Source organism: Dicentrarchus labrax, unplaced genomic scaffold, assembly GCF_905237075.1.
Source record: "Dicentrarchus labrax unplaced genomic scaffold, dlabrax2021, whole genome shotgun sequence".
NCBI classification, from domain to species: Eukaryota; Metazoa; Chordata; class Actinopteri; family Moronidae; genus Dicentrarchus; species Dicentrarchus labrax.
In genome coordinates, this window is record NW_026136701.1 from 24,721,662 (window position 1) to 24,741,078 (window position 19,417).

The following is a 19,417-nucleotide window of genomic DNA, read 5'->3' on the forward strand; positions in this document are numbered from 1 at the left end:
CAGCAGAGATAATGTTAGAATCTGTACGGTTGGTGTCATTGGTGCTAATTAGACCACCATCATCTTTACTGGAGTAATCCTACAGTGTATTTATATTCACATTCTGCATAGTGAGTACTTTACTTTAATATTCATGTACAACAGGGGTGTCCGTGATAAAGCCGATAGCAGCAGTAGAAGTAGGATGAATAATAGCAGAACTACCAGAAGTAGTAAAAGCAGCTGTAGTTAAAATACTGGGAATATAAACAGGAACAGTATCTTATAGATTTTCAGCAGTTTAAGTATTAAACAGAGTCGATCTTGTTATTTTCCTGTTAATTATTTACTGACACGTTTCCGTGTGATGAGCTCATTCAGTGTGCACTTTAATGAACTGCCTGCACTAATGAAGCCGCGCGTTGCAGACGAATTCATTTCCTCGACGGTTGCGGTTTGAACACAAACTGTGACGGGGACTTTCCACCCAGACCTTCTCATAGTGCGTGTAATGGTTTTACTGGAGCTGAAAGCCAGCGCAGTTTCCACAAAGTGCACCGGGGATGACCATAAATCATCCAAACTGCGTCCTGAAATCCAGCTTTACATACATTTATAATTGGTATGTGCTGGAGGTGCCACGAGGAACAGAAACGGTTATGAGCTCCTCTCTCAAGTTTTATGACAACCAGCGGGTGAAACGTGTTATTTTAACACCTCCGACAAGTCGTGTGCCGCCGTCTATATCGCCGTGTGTGCTTTATCCATCGCTCAGATGGGACATGGTGTTAGTGTTAGCATTTGTGGTTTTCTTTTCTCTTTTTACCGGTTTGCTTCGACAGTTGGAAATGTTTAATAGGGAAGGAAAACCGACACTGCGAAACATCAAGTTGGCAAAAAAAAAGAGGCCAAAAAGCTCTCGTAGCTCTGCTGTCTGGGGAAAATGTCATAACTCCAAAAGGTCGTCCTCTCAGGAATCAAACAGGGACGTTTTACAGCCTGACAACCATCAATTTATGAGGGGTTTCTTTCTTCCCAGGGTTGTTTTCACGGCACACAAAAACCTTGAAAAGCTCCAACAACTTTCTTTCTACCTGACTGTGATGAAACTTTAAACCACGTAATGCAAAGTTGAAATGTATAGTGACAAACACGCCTGCTTCCACCTGTGTGGAGGCGAGTTTCAGTCCTGACTCAGCGTGTTGTTACTGTAAACACCTGCTGCCGGTGTTGTGTGTGTGTGTGTGTGTGTGTGTGTGTGTGTGTGTGTGTGTGTGTGTTTTCCTCGCCCTCACCCCCCGGGGGAGTCCTTGGGCGTTTCCTTTTGGCTCAACTGTGTGTTTTGTGTGTGTGTTTTGTGTGTGTGTGTGTGTTTATGTGACTGTGTGTTTTTAACTAATTACAGCATTTAATGAAATAAAAACCCAAGAACCCCCCAGAATAAGTGTGTTTTTAGCTTTTAACAACCGTTTAAAGACTTCTTAGGTTTCATTTGACCAAACAGTCAATAACATGTTTTCTGTTTGCTCACTCAGCATTAATGTAGCAGGCTAATCACCAACATGTTAACGATAATAATGCACTGTAAAAACCTGTTAGACTGTTTAAATGTATTAGCTCCAACAATTTAAACATGAAAACATATTTTCTTTGAGTACAAGTAACTCATTTATTGTTAAGATAAGGTACATTAAGTTAATTGGACTCATACGCAGCGTTTCTCCAAACTTATTTCAAATGTTTTGGCAGAATTTATCCGAATGAAGTGAGTTTATCGCCTGTTTTTCCTGCACGGTCGGACTTTAAAGGCAGTTTTACTTTCTCTGACTGTGTGGAAGTGACGGAGAAAAGCATCAATGCCACAGTCAGAGGAACAGATCTGATCATGATGCGTCTTGGTGGTCGTTCATATTCTGTATCACCAGGTGTAAACGGGCTCTGAGATGGTGAACAAGGCCCGCAAGAGAGGGGGGGAGAGAGAGAGAGAGAGAGAGAGAGAGAGAGAGAGAGAGGTATGTTATGGTATCTTCTCTTTCGTTATGTTTATGTTCCAGTGGCCCCGGAGTCACATGACAGTTTCCCTTTTCTCCCTCTTTTTCTCACTTCTCCTCTTTGTCACTTTCTTTCCCCCGCAGTCTTTCTCTCCTCCTTTACTTCTCATTAAACACTCCTTTTTATGCTTTCATTTCTCCCTCTTTGTTCTCTCTCTCTCTCTCTCTCTCTCTCTCTCTACCTCTACTGTTGCAGTGTGGAAACAGTAAAATCAACTGTTTCCTTTTTAGGTGCTGGATAGATGCAACACTCTCTCTCTCTCTCTCTCTCTCTCTCTCTCTCTCTCTCTCTCTCTCTCCCTCCCTCTCCTCCCTCCTCTCTCTCTCTCTCTCTCTTCTCTCTTCCTCTCTTTGCTTCTTTTTTATCAATGTCACTCTTTCCCCCTGCTCTTTCTTTCTTGTTCTGTCCTTCTCTTAACTCACTCTTTTCTTCATATTTCTCTCTCCCCGCAGTCTTTCTCTTTCTCTCTCATTGTCATGGTCATTGCTCTCTCTCTCGCTCTCTCTCTCTCTCTCTCTCTCTCCCTCTCTCTCCCTCTCTCTCTCTTACTGTATATGGTCACAGAGGCTCAGCCCTGCTGTTTCTATACACACACTCTCTCTCCGTGGGAAGGTGATTTAGCTGAGCACAGTTTCTCTCTGAGGCTGCAGTTTTATGCAGAGTGTATTTGTGCATTATGTGGCCAAAAGTTTGTAGACGCCTGAACATTTCACACATATATCAGGCCAAAACTTTGGGCATTAATCCGCTGCTCCAACAGCCTCCACTCTTCTGGTTTCGGGCTTTTCCACCGGATGCTGAACCAAGCTGCAGGGATTTGCTCCCATTCAGCCACAGGAGCGTTAGTTAGATCCAACTCTGATGCTGGGTGATAAGGTCACACAGGCTCACAGTGTTCAGAGGTGTTGGGATGTAGTTGAGCTCAGAGTTCTGTGCAGCCCAGTCCTATTCTTCCACACCAAACTGGGAAAACAGTTTCTTTATGGACTTGGCTTTGTGCATGGGGACAAATACAAGCTGTTGACACAAAGTTGGAAGCACACTATTGGCCAAAGTGTTGTTGTGAGCTGCAGCTTTTAAGTTTCCCTTTAATTGGAATCCAAGCTGCATTGTGGGACTTTTAGGTATAAATAAATGTCTGTTACATTCAAGCCCTTTTAGACATTTTTATTGTGAAAATGTTACATATTATATCTTTAAATCTGTGGTGACTTTGACCTGCTGGAGCACCAATATTGATGCGTCCAGTGTTTGAAACCAAAAAGGGCCGCATCTACTCACCAGTGGAAGAGAAGCAGTCCATCCTGAAAGCGATCCATTAGTTTGCCAACCTCTGGCAATGAGTCACTTGGATTTGTATTTGCTGGCCCGCGGATGTATCTCTCAAACTATATACGAGTATTTTTGTTTGCTTCCTTGGATCCCAAAGAGGTGATGTTTAGATAAAGACTCGTTCATTGTTAGTTGAACTGTGGGTTTTGTATTGAGCACTGAGTGTAATAGACTTTGGAAGACTTCAAATTCTTGTGTTAGTTTGAGTAATTACTCTCACTGACAGAGAGGGAGACAAAAGTTCTGCACTGCAGCTTTAAGACACCAAACAGAAGCCATGAAAAACAGACCAAGAGTTGGGTGTCCACATATTTATGTCCATATAGTGCAACAGATATTGTATATAAGTATATTACTGTAAAATCATAAAATGACTTCAGTGTTTATCTTCCTGCTCATTCGAGTCGAGTTATTGTATAATCCGGGAGTCATTACACCATCTGTTGCTATGGTGACCCACAGATGTCAGTGTAAGTGCGAGAAGGAGGGATGTATACGTCGACTACCCACAGCGCGCCACTTCAGCGCCTGACGTGAACGCAGGGCGTCGCAGAGGGTGCAGCCTGCAGTATGTTTACGTCTGATTGTTAATAATTCATAAGAGGCTTATAGTGAGGTCATACAGCTGTCATCAGGCTGCTGCGTGCATATTTCACAACAATTGAATGCACTTCACTTGGAGATGAATGCAGGGCTGTGGTTGCTGTACCTTACATGGTTCTGACTGTCTGAGCTTAAGACTGCAGGGTCCTTCCTTTTCTTTAATTTACTGCCTTTTCTTTGTTTTTCTGTATTTTCTTCACTTTAAGTTTGTTTGGATTTGGGCTAAATGTTAAAGAAGTGACAGAAGTTTAATTTTTTCCACTTTTCTCACCAGTTTTCAGGATAGAATATTTAAAGTATTAAAATTTCTGTCTGTATTTATTACAGAACCGTTTGTCTGAATCATCGACCTTTGGAAGTTTTTATCTCCCGTCTGGGTCAACCTGACAAAAATCCTAACTTTGTCTGTGTGATTCAGGGAGTTTGAAGTCTGACGTTTTCTCACTAAACAGCTTTGATATGAAACATGTTGTCAGGGCCAGTGTGTGTTTCCTCCTCGCAGCGTTAGATCACCTCTCTCTGACCCGTCTCTAACGGCCGGTGGCAACGTCATCCAGAGCCCGGCCTGTTATCTGACAGACAGATGAAGGGTGTAGAGGAATATTAGAGCCTGAGTCCTCATTCCTTCCTCAAAAGATCTTCATCCCTCCATCCTCATCAACAGCTTCTTCATTCTTGTCTCTGGTCTAAGAATTAAGAAGTTTACTAGAACTTCGTATCACATAACATCAGTAAAGCTCATATTTACAACTGATAGACGTGGAAGTGTCACGTTATAAATACTTATATATCATTCTGTGGTTACTTTCAAAATAAAACTAGCTGAGGTCGCAGTTAAGTTAAGTTCAGGAAAAGATTGTAGCTGACAAGTCTGACAAAAACCTCCTTCCCATGCCGACATTGACGGTTTATAGCACTTTCATTTGCACTTGTACTTTTTGCATTTCGGTGAGGCAAAACGTGTCTGTGACCCGGTATCCTCTAGTGGATTCAGGTGTGAGGCTGAGCCAACCTCTAATGACCGAACTTTGCTTCCAGGACTGTTTCATTTGAAAAAGACCCAAAGAGGTTTAAGTATGTGACAGAAACTAGAAACCACGAGGTATCTCTAACCCTAATATATTACCCAAACCCCTAATATATCAACCTTTCTTTAAACCTAAATCTAACCAAACCAGAACCGAAGCTCTGTCAGATCATGAATTGTATTCATTTTTTGCCATTTTATTTTCATATTAAGAGATTAAGAGATACGGTATTTCAAGTTTTGTCTGAGGGGACACAGCCTCAGACTTTAAAAACCTCTGATTTCGAGGACGTGTCGTCACTAATAAGTCGTGTCTGGATGGAGAATGAAAGCAGGATTCAGAGACTCTCACTGTTAATCTTGTACGGTCGCTTCTGACCAGCCTGATTGACTGCCTGTCTCACTGACTGACTGTTTGACTGACAGACAGGCCGACCGCCCGTCTCGCTATCTGATTGGATGGAGATTGCAAACACACAGAGCTGTTACAGTATCTAAGGGAGCAGCTCGATGACTGACACCTTCATTTCACTTTGACTCGCTCTGTCCAGATAAAATCCCAATTAAGTCAAGGAGGTGGTTAATAGCTGAGTGTGTGTGTGTGTGTGTGTGTGTGTGTGTGTGTGTGTGTGTGTGTGTGTGTGTGTGTGTGTGTGTGTGTGTGTGTGTATTTATGTCACTTTAAGAAGTTAGTATGTTGAAGACAAGGTCAGACCTCCCTCCAGTTATCCCTCGTGCCCCAACCTCCCTCAGTGTCTCTTTTTCTCCTCTCAAACTGAAGCATTCGCCAGTTTCTCTTTCTCTCTGCGGGGTAGTTAGATCCCCTACCAGAGATGCTAATTATTGCCATGTGCCTTCCCTTCACGCTACCAGAAACACACACACACACACACACACACACACACACACACACACAGTCACCGATGACGTCCGTGCCCACAGTTGGTTTCTTGATCCGAGCCAGTTAGACACATGTATGTGTGTTTAAGAAGGATTTGTCAAGTCAGCCGCGCAAACAGCTTTTTTCCGTGTTCGACAAATCCGCTGCAGCTTTAGTGTCACTCAGGTCGGTTTGATGCATCTCTCCCTGCTTGAGTCATACGACGCTTCTTCTTCACTCTGATTTTCTATGAATTCTCATTTTTTTGTTTTTAACTGAGTCATCCTGCAGTCGGAGAAATCCTGAAACTGCTCCACAGCTCATCAGCCGTCGTCTGCTGCTTCAGTTACAGCTCACAAAATCACGCTCTGTGTAAGAAAGCACATTTAGGCTTTTTGAGAGTTGTGTATTCGACTGGTTTGCTTTTAATCTGTCGTGAAGCAGTGTTCTCATACTGTGACACACTTGTCCAATTATAGACGACACAGACGTAAAATGAAGTGACACAAACTGTAAATAGCATGAAACATGAGCAAAATGTGAAGAAAAAGGACTAAAAACGTACATGAAGGTGCCGTTTATCAGCTCTTTTTGCTGTTTTTCTTCGTATTCAAGCTAAAATTATCCAATTTTGTTTTTTTCTTTGCCTTATTTTGTCCACCTGTGTAGGAAAATGTTTAATTAAAAATTCAAAAAATAATAATTCCAGGTATTAGAAAGCACATGATTCCTGAAAGGAACAAAAAATACAGATTAAAAACTTATGTTATGCAAGGGGATTATAGATGAAAGGTCACTTAATGGCAGGAAAAAGTACACTTATGATTCATAAAAGTGCATCATAGATTAAAACAGGAAATATATATATAGGTCGTCGGTCCCACATTGGGTTCTTTTTTTTTTTTTTTGTGTTTAGACTTTTGTGATAAGTTACTGTGTGTTTATGTGTGGTTTTGTGTTTATCTTCCCTCAAACTGCCCCTTAAAAGAGAAATATGATATTTTGGACTGAATAAAGAAAGTTCTTATAGGATTTACAAAGATGCAACAGAGTCAGAGTGCTTTTCCAGTTTTTCAATCTTTTATTTTCCACTCTTTCTTCACAACTTTCTGTTCCCTCACCAACACAAACCGTGAGAGCATCTCCATCAGATACGTTCGTCTCTACTTCCTCCCTCCTGCCGTTACTAGTTTGATAGATGGCTCTCTAATAGTTAATCTGTACAGAGCGATCCGTCACTGCCACCTTACAAACTGCATTACCCACGTATCCCCTCTCTCTCCTCTGCTTTCACACTCACTTGTCTTGCTTACGTCTATCAGCTCTTAAACTCAAACTCCCATGATGCTTCTCTCTTTTGCTGCCTCTGACGTTGTTGCCTTATTTCACCCAGAAATTATTTGTCATTGTTTGTTTTCTTCACTTGGAGACTCCAAGTTGGTTGGCGTTAAATGAATTCAGACACCGTCACTCAAAAACAAGCGCTCACCGCTGGAGTTCCTGTACTTTCCAGTCATTTTCCAGCATTTTCTGGCTCTCTTTATCCAAAACTTTCTTTGTAAATGCGGCAAACTCCACCCGTCTGGTATTCCCTGGTGGTGAAAACACAACCATTATAGGAGAGCTATTGAATTCGGATACTTTGTGCTGCGTGGAAATCTGCTGATGGTACCGTTAGGAAGGCTTGATTTATCACTGCACTCGGGGAGATCAGTCAGCAAGTTTTTGTGGTGGTTCGTCGCACCGTGAAAGGTGAATTAAGTACATCTGCAGTTCTTTGAGTTCCAAAACGAACTCACGTACACACACAGACACACACAGACACACACAAGGGGGCCCAAACTGCACCATCTGGTCTTGGTTGAGTGGAGAGGATGACTAAGCATAATATGACAAGTCAAACAGCTTTCTCTCTGACTGCTTTGTGTTTTGATGTCTGAGATTTCAGCTCTTTGTAGAAAAAAAAACCTACATTTTAGTGCAGCTTTATTGTTTCTCTCTGACATTAGTTTCCATTAATTCAGCCGGTTTTAGTCTAAAGAATCTTTTAGCCGCAGATAATTAGTTTTCTGTGGGGTGTGAGAAATCTGAATTCGACAGTTTGTAATGATGGACGTGCTTTATTCTCTACTATTCTGTGCTGCAGGCTACATATAAAAGTTAGAAGAATATGGAAAGTAAATGTCTCCCTCTCTCTCTGTCTCTGGCAGGTGATATCACACAGAAGGGCTATGAGAAGAAGCGATCCAAGCTGATTGGAGCCTTTTTCCCACAAGCGCCAGGTAAAACTGACTCCCCGTGACCTTTTTCATTTGTCCCCTTTAAAAAACAGACAGAGCAACTTTTAGGAATATGAAGAATTGCACCGGAAAAATAATAATGAGAGGAAATTTGCTTAAAAACTTCTAATGAACAGACGTCACCTAAAGTATAAAATGTGAAAAAGTTGCAAATAAACAACAAGCAAATAATGAACAAAGTCAGAACGGAGTCATTCTCACATAAAAGGTTAAAAAGCAATAAAATACTATTTAAAGGACCAGTGTGCATTTAGTATCAGTTCTTAGCATCTAGTGTTGAAGTTGCAATCACCAGTCATTCCTGTATTTGACGAAACATAAGAGGACCCGCTCCCTCTGTAGATAAAAACGTCTCATTCTAAGGTAACGAAAACACAACAGGTCTTATTCAGGTGATTATACACTAATGAAAACATACCTATGGATATTATATTCCATTTCACAGTGGACCGTTAACAATGAACCTGTCCACATCTGTGATGGTGAAATCGGACATCCCACCAAGAATTCAAAAAATAATAACAACCAAATTGATCTGAATATTCATATTTAGCGCATTTGAGTAAACACACAGTTTCAGCTCTGTGATTTCTCTCATAGAAACTGATACACAGTGTTTTTTTGTACTTTCTGGACTTTGACTAGATACATGAAACCTCAGGGAGTGTTTTTTTTTCTTCTACCTTCAAAATTAGACATCCCATGGGAAACATCTGCGTGTCGAGTATGTTTAACCAGGACAGAGTGAAAAGAAACTTTTTTTTTTTTACTTTGCCAAAACAAACTATTATTGTGGGAATGTGTTGGCTGGTTGTACACAGAGAGAATTATTCTTATGAAGGAAGAATCAGTGGTCTTTGTTTCACTGAAAGGACTCTTGCAGGGTTTGAAACTGCAATGCTTCATTTCCAGGAATACCTGTTTATTTATTTAGATGTTTTTGTCCAAAACATTCACTGTGGGGGTTTGCTTTTCTTCTAAAAGAAAACCGGAGAGTTTGATATTTCGTCCACATAGGATATGTGTTGATTCTGATCTTCGTACACTTAATAAATCATCACCAGTTGAAGTTGTTTTTGGAAACACACCACAGATGGATGTTATTGAGTTTGACGCAAAGGATCTAAAAGTCCATTTTACAGTAAAACACTGCATCAGACTGCTGAGGACGGGACTGTAGCGTCACTGGAGACCAGCAGACACACTGGCACTGCCAGAGCTATTACTGGAATACACTGTGTATGTGTGTGTGTGTGTGTGTGTGTGTGTGTGTGTCTGTGTGTGTGTCTGTGTGTGTCTGTGTGTGTTCATAGGGTTGGGGGGTTGTCAGGAAGTGCATTATGGGAAGGAATGAGGGGTGTGGGATGGAGAAAATGTGTGGTATTCACATCCAGGCCCAGTGGGGGGGTCGTCCCTAGTTCGCTATGGGGGACCGGATGACACACACTCCTCTGTGCACGCCCACACACACACACACACACACACACACACACACACACACACACACACACACACACACTGTATTCTGACCCCTACATTGCTCATTCCTTCTCAGTCCTGCAAAGCAAGTAAGAGACATTTGTGCACATGCATACACACAATACCCCCTTTCTCTTATTTTCAGATGCTCTCTCACACACCTAACAACACAATACTCCCTTTCACATGCACACACACACACACACACACACACACACACACACACAGAGCAGTGACACCGATTCCTTCCCTGTGATGTATTTCAGCTCTGAGGCTTGTTAATCCGCGCTGCTCGGTACACAGTCAGGCTGATATTGTTTGATTAAAGCATTTACAGTGTTCAAAGTAATGGGTTTTCCCCCAGTTACCCAGATTTACATGGTTTCACATTATAGATTAGACTTTACTCAGAGAGGACTTTGATATCATGAGATCCAGCACTCTGTCCTTCCAATATCAGTATTATTGATAAGTACACTATGTAATGTACCATTTAGTCCTAGATAAGAAGAACATGGATGTAGAGATTGGAGGGTTACCTTTGGATTTGTAGGAACTTTTTGAATCTTTCTCCTTCAGCTTTGTCATCAAAAAGGAGACATTTGACGTGCACCCAAATGAAACACAGGCATCAGAACTAAATGCATAAAACATAAAGAATTGCTAAATCCGCCACACATAAAGTGACAACTTAATGCCTGTAGTGCATCCAGCCATCATCATCTAAGTCAAACATCAATGCTTAAAACACCATCGTCATACAACTGTTTTATATTATCAGAATTCACCAGTTTGATCACATGAAAGAAAAAATGATTTCTCACACTGTTAGACCTGGACTTTGTCACTCTAAATTTCCAGAAGCTCAAACTCTAGGACACTCTAAAAGGATTTCAGTCCTTGAAATTACTCTCTTCTGAAAAATGTGACACATATTCAACAGTTTAACATCTATGACTTAGTTACTGGGACTGCAAAATGAGGAAGTCTTGGTGGAGTTACCTCAGACAAACACAGATTATGAATGTTAAGGTCTGAAGACTGACAGTCAGTGTCAGCGTAATAACATAGTTTTGCATCACACTCCCTGGGGCTATGACACCAAGGTATGTCAAGCTATTGTCATTTGAATAACTGTCATGCCAGCCCTTAACCTAAAAAACTTTTTATACTCATACACCTACACAAGTCTCATATATTCTATATTAAAATACTTTGTATGTTCAGGAATGAACCTGCTATTGTTCCCACTATTCCCATAATGCCCCAAACCTGAATAATCAGACTTTACAAGAACCAAAAGCAGTCTTTCTCTTCAAAGACACTCCTCTTTCTGGAATGAAGCAAAGCCTGCAAAGCCCTCCCTCTCTGTGTACAGATAAAGTGAAACTACTTCAGTCATTTCTTATCTTTCAGCCATCAGATACCTGCTCTCGTCTGAAAGCAACATGGCACAAGGGATTACACTTGAACGGGATAAATTTTGCTGCTCAATCTGTATGGATCTACTGAATGATCCGGTGACTCTTGCTTGCGGTCACAGCTACTGCATGAGGTGCATCAAGGACCGCTTAGATAAAGAGGATAAGCAGGGATTCTACAGCTGCCCTCAGTGCAGCCAGATCTTTATACAGAGGCCTGTCCTGGTGAAAAATAACATGTTAGCGTTTGTTGTGGACGAACTGAAGAGGGCTGTCCAAGTCCCAGCCGCTCCCGCTGATCACAACTATGCTGGACCTGAAGATGTGTCCTGTGATGTCTGCACTGGGAGAAAACTGAAAGCCTTCAAATCCTGTCTGCAATGTTTGGCTTCCTATTGTGAGAAACACCTCCAGCCTCATTATGATGTAGCTCCATTAAAGAAACACAAGCTAGTGGAAGCAACTGCACAGCTCCAGGAGAACATCTGCTCTCTGCATCAAGAAGCGATGAAGTTGTACTGCCGTACTGATCAGCGTTGCATCTGCTATCTCTGCTCCAAGGATGACCATAAAGGCCATAACAAAGTCTCAGCTGCAGCGGAAAGGGCTGAGAGGCAGAGAGACCTTGGGGTGACTCGGAGAAAAATCCAGCAGAGAATCCAGGAAAAAGAGAAAGATGTGAAGTTGTTTCAGCAGGAGGAAGATTCAGCTAATCACTCTGCTGAAGATGCACTGAGGAACACTCAGAGGGTCTTGGAAGAAACGGTTCGTGTCATTGAGAAAAGAGTCTCTGATGTGAAGGAAAAGATCAAATCTCGGCAGAAAACTGAAGTGGGTCGGTACAGAAATGTTCGGGAGAAGCTGCAGCAGGAGATCGCTGAGCTGAGGAGGAAAGATGTTGAGCTGGAGAAGCTCTCACACTCAGAGGACCACACCCAGTTTCTATTAAACTACCACTCACTGTCACGTCTCAGTCAATCCAAAGACCCACCCAGTGTCAAAGTCTGCCGTCTGCGGTACTTTGAGAAGGTTACAGTGTCTCTGTCAGAGGCCAGAGATAAACTACAAGAAGTTATTGGTGAAGAATTTGCAAAGATCGCAATGACAGTAACTGAAGCCCAAGTTTTATCACCACTTCCCCCAGCAGAGCCCAAGACCAGAGCCGACTTCTTATATTTTTCATGCCAAATAACACTGGATGAAAACACTGCAAACCCACATGTGTCAGTATCTAAAGGGAACAGAAAGGCAGTATTTGTGAGAGAAGAACAGAAATATCCTCTTCATCCAGAGAGGTTTGCATATTCCTGGCAGGTCCTGAGTAGAGAGAGTCTGACTGGACGTTGCTACTGGGAGGTGGAGAGGAGCGGGAGAGGAGTTTTAGTAGCAGTCGCATACAAGAGTATCAGCAGAGCAGGGTCCTTCGACGAAAGCGTGTTTGGACACAAAGAGAATTCTTGGGCTTTGGATTGTTACCAAAATAGTTACGAATTCAAGCATAACAACATGAAAACTCCCATCCCGGGCACGTGGTCCTCCAGAGTTGGAGTGTATCTTGATTACAGTTCAGGTATTCTGTCCTTCTACAGCGTCTCTGACACCATGACTCTCCTCCGTAAAGTCAAGACCACATTCACTCAGCCTCTCTATGCTGGACTCTGGCTGTCAGACGGAGCTGCTGCTGAGGTGTGCAAGCTGAAGTAGAGTTGGTGAAGAGCTGCTGAGATTTTCAGTCAAACAAGGGGGAAGTATTGTGACAGATTTATAATGGTGGTAAACTTAAATATGTGTATGACAAGTAAACTATGTAAGTAAAAGTGCTTAAAACAATATTGTTATCTATTGATGGAGATCTAACCACTCCTACTATTGGGGGGTCTGTAATATTTTGTTAGTAGCCATCACGACCACTCAAAGAAAGAGAACAGCATTTGCCTTAGAAATAGAGTATATAGAGATATAAATGTGTAAAGTTGTACAAATGAAAGACTCAACCCGCAGTGTTTGTGAACTTCCTCCTGTTGTTTCAGGATATCCACATAGCTAAAAGTTTTAATTTACGGGTCTGTTATTTATGAGTATCATTTTGTGAAAGGGAAATAACTAATTATACTATTACAACTAATATACACTAGCAGTTAATTGGAATTAATTGCCATAATTCCAACTGAACTTTGTCTCTATTTAACCTTTAATTGGTGTTCATCTCCCCAGGACGTTGTTTAAATCTATGGACCCATGAAATGCATTTACGTTGCATCTACATTTGGAAACTAATTCACTAACTTTTGAGTTAGAGAACTGTATTTGTCTGTTTATAATGAAGAATTTGTCCCCTTGTTAGTTGAACATCCACATTTTGAACCTTTGAACTTTATTCTACTTTATAAAGACTACTCCTCTCGTCACACTGATTGATTGTGATTGGCAGTATGCCTTCAGAACCAATGACACTCCTGCACAGTGGCTGAATATTGCTCAGTGAGTTGGCACTAATTACTGTGACTCAACAGTTTTATCAAACAGGAAAAGAAAAAAGAAAACTGGTTTCTTACAGTAAATGTGACACATGCGGTGTGTCATCATAAAAATGCTGCTGCTTACATTTGAAGTCGGTGGATTGTGCCAATGATAACAAACGTTGAAGTATACTTGCCAGTATGTGAAGACTGCACAATTTGTTAAAAGTAAAATAACAATGTCTGATTTTCCACGTCTTGTACTGTATATATCACTTTCTTAACTGTGAATAAAAACTGTGCACTCCTTGTATATTTATTTTACTTGGCTGTATGTAGGTTCGTAGAAATTCAACTTTTCTTTGTGTAGATTAAAATTATACTATGTTGCTCTAAATGTAATGCCTGGAATAACAATACAATCCAGTGGTAATAAATGGGGTTTATGTGTATGTGTTTATCTGTGTTTCGTCCAATATGTATGTCATGTGGTCTGAGAGTAGTTTCACTCTGAACCAATGAAAACAAGCTCCAAATTTGCCCATTTGGCTCAATTCATTCAGACTAATGAGAACCTTTTCAGTCCAACATAGACCACCAGCCCTTGGACGCTTTAAAAGTTTTTGTTTCAAGCTAAACATAAAACAGTGTGCTTGGGCAATAAAAAGGAGGTTTTCTCCAAATCACATTTTCCATCATGTTTCTATCCGTCTGTCAAGATTTACGAGGTTAAATCGACTTAATGTTTATAACCAGCTGTTTTGTTTGTGATGAGTTGATGACCACTAGAGAAATTTAGAGCTCTCAGTAACTTTAATAAGTTTTGTCTGATTTAGTTTGACCCATTTGTACAATGTAGGTGTATTTGTTTTGTTTACATCTTCATTGATATTTCACTCTTTAGGTCCAGTGTGAAACATTTAGGGGGCTCTATTGGCAAGAATGGGATATCATTTATATAGGTTTGTTTTCATCAGTGTATAATTAACTGAAAATAAGAATCTTTGTGTTTTTGTCCTCTTCTACGGAGGCACCATGTTGAACTTAATATTTCTACAGTAGCCCAGAACAGACAAACCAAACACTTGGTTAAGATAGGGCATCGCATCCACTGTAATTAAAGTACTGTTTTGGTGTCCGTTCCAAAGCTCAAGTATTTTATTGTTACTGACACTTAAAAATGTCAAATGATACTCATGATGCAGATCACCAACCATCTGGGAACACACTACAAAACCTTGAATTATACACCTTGAGCAGCCGAGACTCTGGAGATTATACTATATTTTAAATTCTATTTATACTGTTTGGAAAACTTTTAAGAAAATGGAAGACATTTTGTTGAATCTTAGTGTGTTTTTAGTACATTAAAACATGGTAAAATATCTGGGAACTGCAGCCTGTGAGGCAGTTGAGGTGCTGCTGGTTGTCTACTTCATCCGTCTCTGTTCTTTAGTGTCGTTCTAGCGGCTGTGGTTGACAGAAAGGGAATGGATGAGAGGCCTGCATTGATTTCCTTTAAGGTTTCACCGTGTGCCTGTGTCTGGGTCAAATAGTGTTTGGAGTGTTTGTATCAGATGGATGTGGTATAACTGGGGAATAACAGTAACGTCAGATAGATGATTTATTTATTCAGTGTTACCTACTTGTACTTTCCCAGCAGTCACTGTAGCACACCTCACCCATGTGACAGCAAGGAATTTAAAACAAACAATAACTAATACCTGCAAGTACGAGGCGAGAGGTTTCGGTTCCTGCACATAGACATGCAGGTGCACCATGCAAACATGCATCTTAACATTTTCTAATAAGCAATAAACACAAAGTTCAACTGAGGCTGATTTGCATAAAACATAGTATTGAACAAATTTACCTGATGATGGCGCCATATGAAAAGTCTCAGTCACCAGAGTTATTAGGATTCATCTTTAGGGAACCATGAATGTGTGTACCAAATTGTGCACCAACACAACCAGTAGATGCTGAGATATTTCACAGTTAAGATATGACCTGCTGGTGCAACAGGAGAAGTCAGTAGGATTTGGTTCAATACAGTAGATATATAAATGTAAAAATGCCTCAACATATTCTATACTTTGTCTTTGACTAATGAATAAATGGACAAACAAACAGAAAAATCTGCAGACAAAAGACACTAAGTGAGAAGAAAGGAGAGAGAAAGAAGACATTTCTGGAGAGCAGGTAGAATGAGTTGGGAGGGAGGGGGGAGAATCCATCCATCCATCCAGACTCCCCGGAGGAAACAGGAAAGCGAGGTATTTCCCAGACCTGTCATATATTCCAGCGCTGGCTGGTAGTCGTTATATGGTCGGCTAATCAACTTTTAGCTTTTCTCCTGAGCTGCAGTGATACTCTGAGGCGTGCTGAGAGCTCTAATGAAGACAGACGAGGGCGGAAGTGTGAAGCTGGAGATGGATGCTCATAGATCAGCAGCTCTGGAGCGGCCATAGCTGTCAGTAACAGGGTGGTTGTTATCATCAGACGTATTGATTGGTGTGTAGGGAGTCTGTTTTCTCTATTAGTGTGTTTGTACTGTGTGTGTCTGTGTGTACCTACCTCACGTGGCAGGTTTGATGCAAGAGAAGTCTCTCTTTTTAGATATTGTTATAGTTATTTATTAATGTATACCCACTCCACATATATGTTTCAGCTTACAACCTTTTATTATGTTTAGTGTTATTATTAACTGTGTTTTTCTTTTACGTTCTACTGTGTGTATATCTGTTGGTCTGGGTGGCGAGCTGCTGCACACAATGGCCCTTGAAGCAAATTGATAATAGATCTCCAGAACTCGACTTTATCTAACTGAATGAGTGTTATTTGAACAGTGTGTACTATGTGTGTGACACTGCAAAAAGCAAAAAAAATAAATAAATCAAGTAGTTTCTGTCTCAATAACTGAATTTCCTTTAAGGAAGTGTGGTTTTGCAGACAGGGTGTGTGTGTCGTTGTTGCTGTTGGCAGGTTTATGATGATGTTTCATGCTGAGTCAGGCTGTTTGGTTTTGTTTTATTGTGTCATGGATCAAGAGTTTGAAGTATCAGACACTGTTGGACCCCCCAAACAGACAAAATTGAGTCAACTGCAACTATCTCCCACTCCCACCACATTTTATTTTCACATTTTGGCAAATTGGCACCATTAAATGTATGCTGAATTGACGGTAGCAGTCCCTGTTATATACTGAAGAGTTAAACTCGTGTCCAGACTTCTATGACTGGGGGGGAATCAAGTGGGACTCTAACTTATGCAGGAGTGTCATGAAGTATGTGTCTAAGCTTTGACGTTATTCCTAATTTATGCAATTCCAACACTTGTTTAAGGACCCCAGCATGCAAACATATTCAAACACACTAGGCGTGAAATAACACATTTATAGCACATGCTAAAACCACTATATGGTATTTTTTCCCCAAACTGCTCGGGATTACCATAAAGTGGTAATATCTGCAAAGGGAAGACTCGTGGGTACCCGTAGAATACATTTTAATTCAGATATCATCAGGTCAGAGGTGCCTTACATCTTCTAGTTTCATACCAGTATCTTTACTCTAGCATTAAAACAGAGCCTGTTACAGCCTCTGAAACACAGTGTGGAGTGGAAGAGGTATAAAGGATAATGGGGTGGCACTTGTGGTGGCCAATCAGATTTCAGGCCCCCCCACTGGGCATGCTGCTGGTTAAACTTACTAAAAGGAGTTTTTAACTGGTTATGATGCCTCTATTTGACCTATAAGCAAACAACACCATCAGCGAGAAGACTGGCTATTTCTAGTTATTCTGCCACCTTGTTGGATTCGGTCAGATTCCGCTAGAAATAAATAAAACAAGGTGGTGGACACACTGCTGCTTTTGTCCACAGGGGTCGCCACAATCAACCAAACATTGAGAGTCTTTTTTTTAATGATTTCTAAGCAGATTATGGATGTTTATTTATGATGGACATTGGAGATAATGATACCCCGGAGAAGTCACGCTGAATCTGCGTGTTCAGATGTGTATATAAGTAAAGTAAGAAAAGAAAGTAGGTAAACTCAGAAAGGGAGAACAAATTCTGACACAAATTGCAGCAATTGGGCACCAAGGGGATTGAAAGAGTCAGAACCTCTGCTGCTGCTGATCGTGTTGGGGCCAAACCAGCAGCCAAACTACAATAACTGTGTTTGTAGACCAGCAGCAGATCCTCACATTTTAAAAAACATCTGTCAGAAATGAATGATTTATTAGCGAATACACACAATTAAGAAAAAAACTTTTTTTTTTTTCTGTGAAATAGATTTTCGTTTGGAAACATGAGGGCTGTGATTTAAATCTGAACCTTTCTCTTCCAGGAATGGATCCGCCCATGGGTCAGGAGAGGAGAACCCCGGTCACCCCGTCCTCGTCCTCCCGCTACCACCGCCGGCGGTCTTCTGGCTCCAGAGACGAACGTTACCGATCAGGTAAGAGGCAGGGTTGTCCTCCATTATACGCCTGTGGGACAGTTTTGAGACGATGTCTTACTCCCAGTTTATCCCCACACGGACCAGATGAACTGAATCTGGAACTACATGAGAGGTGATATTACCCATGGTGTATTAACATCTGACACGCTGGCAAAGAAATGTTTGCTAATGACTATGTTAATGAGCTTCTTTAATCACCTAATTAGCATAGTAGGTTATGGGTGGTAAGTAAAGCACGACATGATAAAAAAAATGTAATCTTACTTCACAAGTTCATCCAATAAAAGTGCTGATGTGATTATAAATTGCTGCTAAATTTGCATATCAATAATGAAACCTGCTTTATAATTGCTATAACTCTTTGATACTTTAATGCATGCAGTGCAGTTCATATTAATATCACCTATGTGTCATATGTAGAGAAATACATATATAGATATACTGTATGTGTATTAATTGGCTTAAAGGGGCAATTTTACACATCAAAATCTGTTAAGTCGTCACCTGAAGTTATGTAATTCTCGGATGGCTTTGGGAAGGTATTCCCGGCTTCAGATTTAAATGCGTCCCGGTCCATCTGCTTGAGATAATCAGTGTTTGTTAGCACACTTTGAAACTTGCTCGCAAAGACATCTGTCAAACACAAATCAACTGAATGACAATGCAAATGGAAACTACAAAGTTGTCACAGCACAACACTACATAAAGTAAACATGTGATGAAAAGGTCATTCTGCTTACTGTAGACCGATCCTGCCCGAGTTTCCAACTTGGATTTTGCATTATGGGAAATGTAGGTTTTTGGAGCTTGACCACTTCTGCTCCCATTTTGACCATTTTGTTTTTAATCTGTCTGTTGAAGGTCCCTAAGGAAGTGAAATACTGAATCACTGGTTTAATTTATGATCTCTGGTTATTAGTGCCTTTTGTGCAATGTGTCCCATGTGTGGTAAGTTCTTGAGAAAGGGAACTAGAGGTCTTGACGAGTTCAGGATAAAGGATGCAATGGCACATCATTATGTGAATGCAGATCATGGATTACACCCTGACATGCTGGCCTAATGAGAAGATTTCCCCACCCCATCTTATTTTCTATGATTGTTCTATGATATTTCTGAGGAAGCTTGATCAATGTTTTTTTAAAATACATATTTATAAATGCTTTACATACACAATGTCCCAAACCGGTCCATCCTATCAGAGACACCTGCACTCTGCTCCTCTTCTTACTCTGGATGATGATGTGCTTTATGTCAAAACATTTGCTGCTGCACCTTATATAAAAGCTCCAGGTCTTATCTTAATGTGTACCCTCGGTTCCTAGTAACTCAGAGTAGAGTTTGGACTCGGGTAGCGTCCCGTTCTTTTGCTGTGGGTTGTCCACTACCTGAGTGGTACAACTCTGATAGAAAACACATTT

The 19,417-nt window shown here is 40.9% G+C and overlaps 2 protein-coding genes across 16 annotated transcripts in view; both read left to right on the forward strand.

Annotated features, from left to right (window-relative positions):
* Positions 1-19,417, forward strand: part of dip2ca (disco-interacting protein 2 homolog Ca) — a 210,348-nt gene that overhangs the window by 100,299 nt on the left and 90,632 nt on the right. For 14 of the 15 annotated variants that reach the window (XM_051380870.1, XM_051381246.1, XM_051380962.1 and 11 more), the window contains exons 2-3: positions 8,084-8,155; positions 17,885-17,995. In XM_051380870.1, the coding sequence (XP_051236830.1) occupies positions 8,084-8,155; positions 17,885-17,995 (183 nt within the window). The remainder of the gene's footprint in view (positions 1-8,083; positions 8,156-17,884; positions 17,996-19,417) is intronic. The other variant, XM_051381842.1, reaches the window with a different exon arrangement.
* LOC127355896 (tripartite motif-containing protein 16-like) overlaps positions 11,032-19,417 on the forward strand; it is a 167,438-nt gene continuing 159,052 nt past the window's right edge. Inside the window, exon 1 of the mRNA XM_051387328.1 lies at positions 11,032-11,970. Within this exon, the coding sequence (XP_051243288.1) occupies positions 11,101-11,970 (870 nt within the window). The 5' untranslated portion in view covers positions 11,032-11,100. The remainder of the gene's footprint in view (positions 11,971-19,417) is intronic.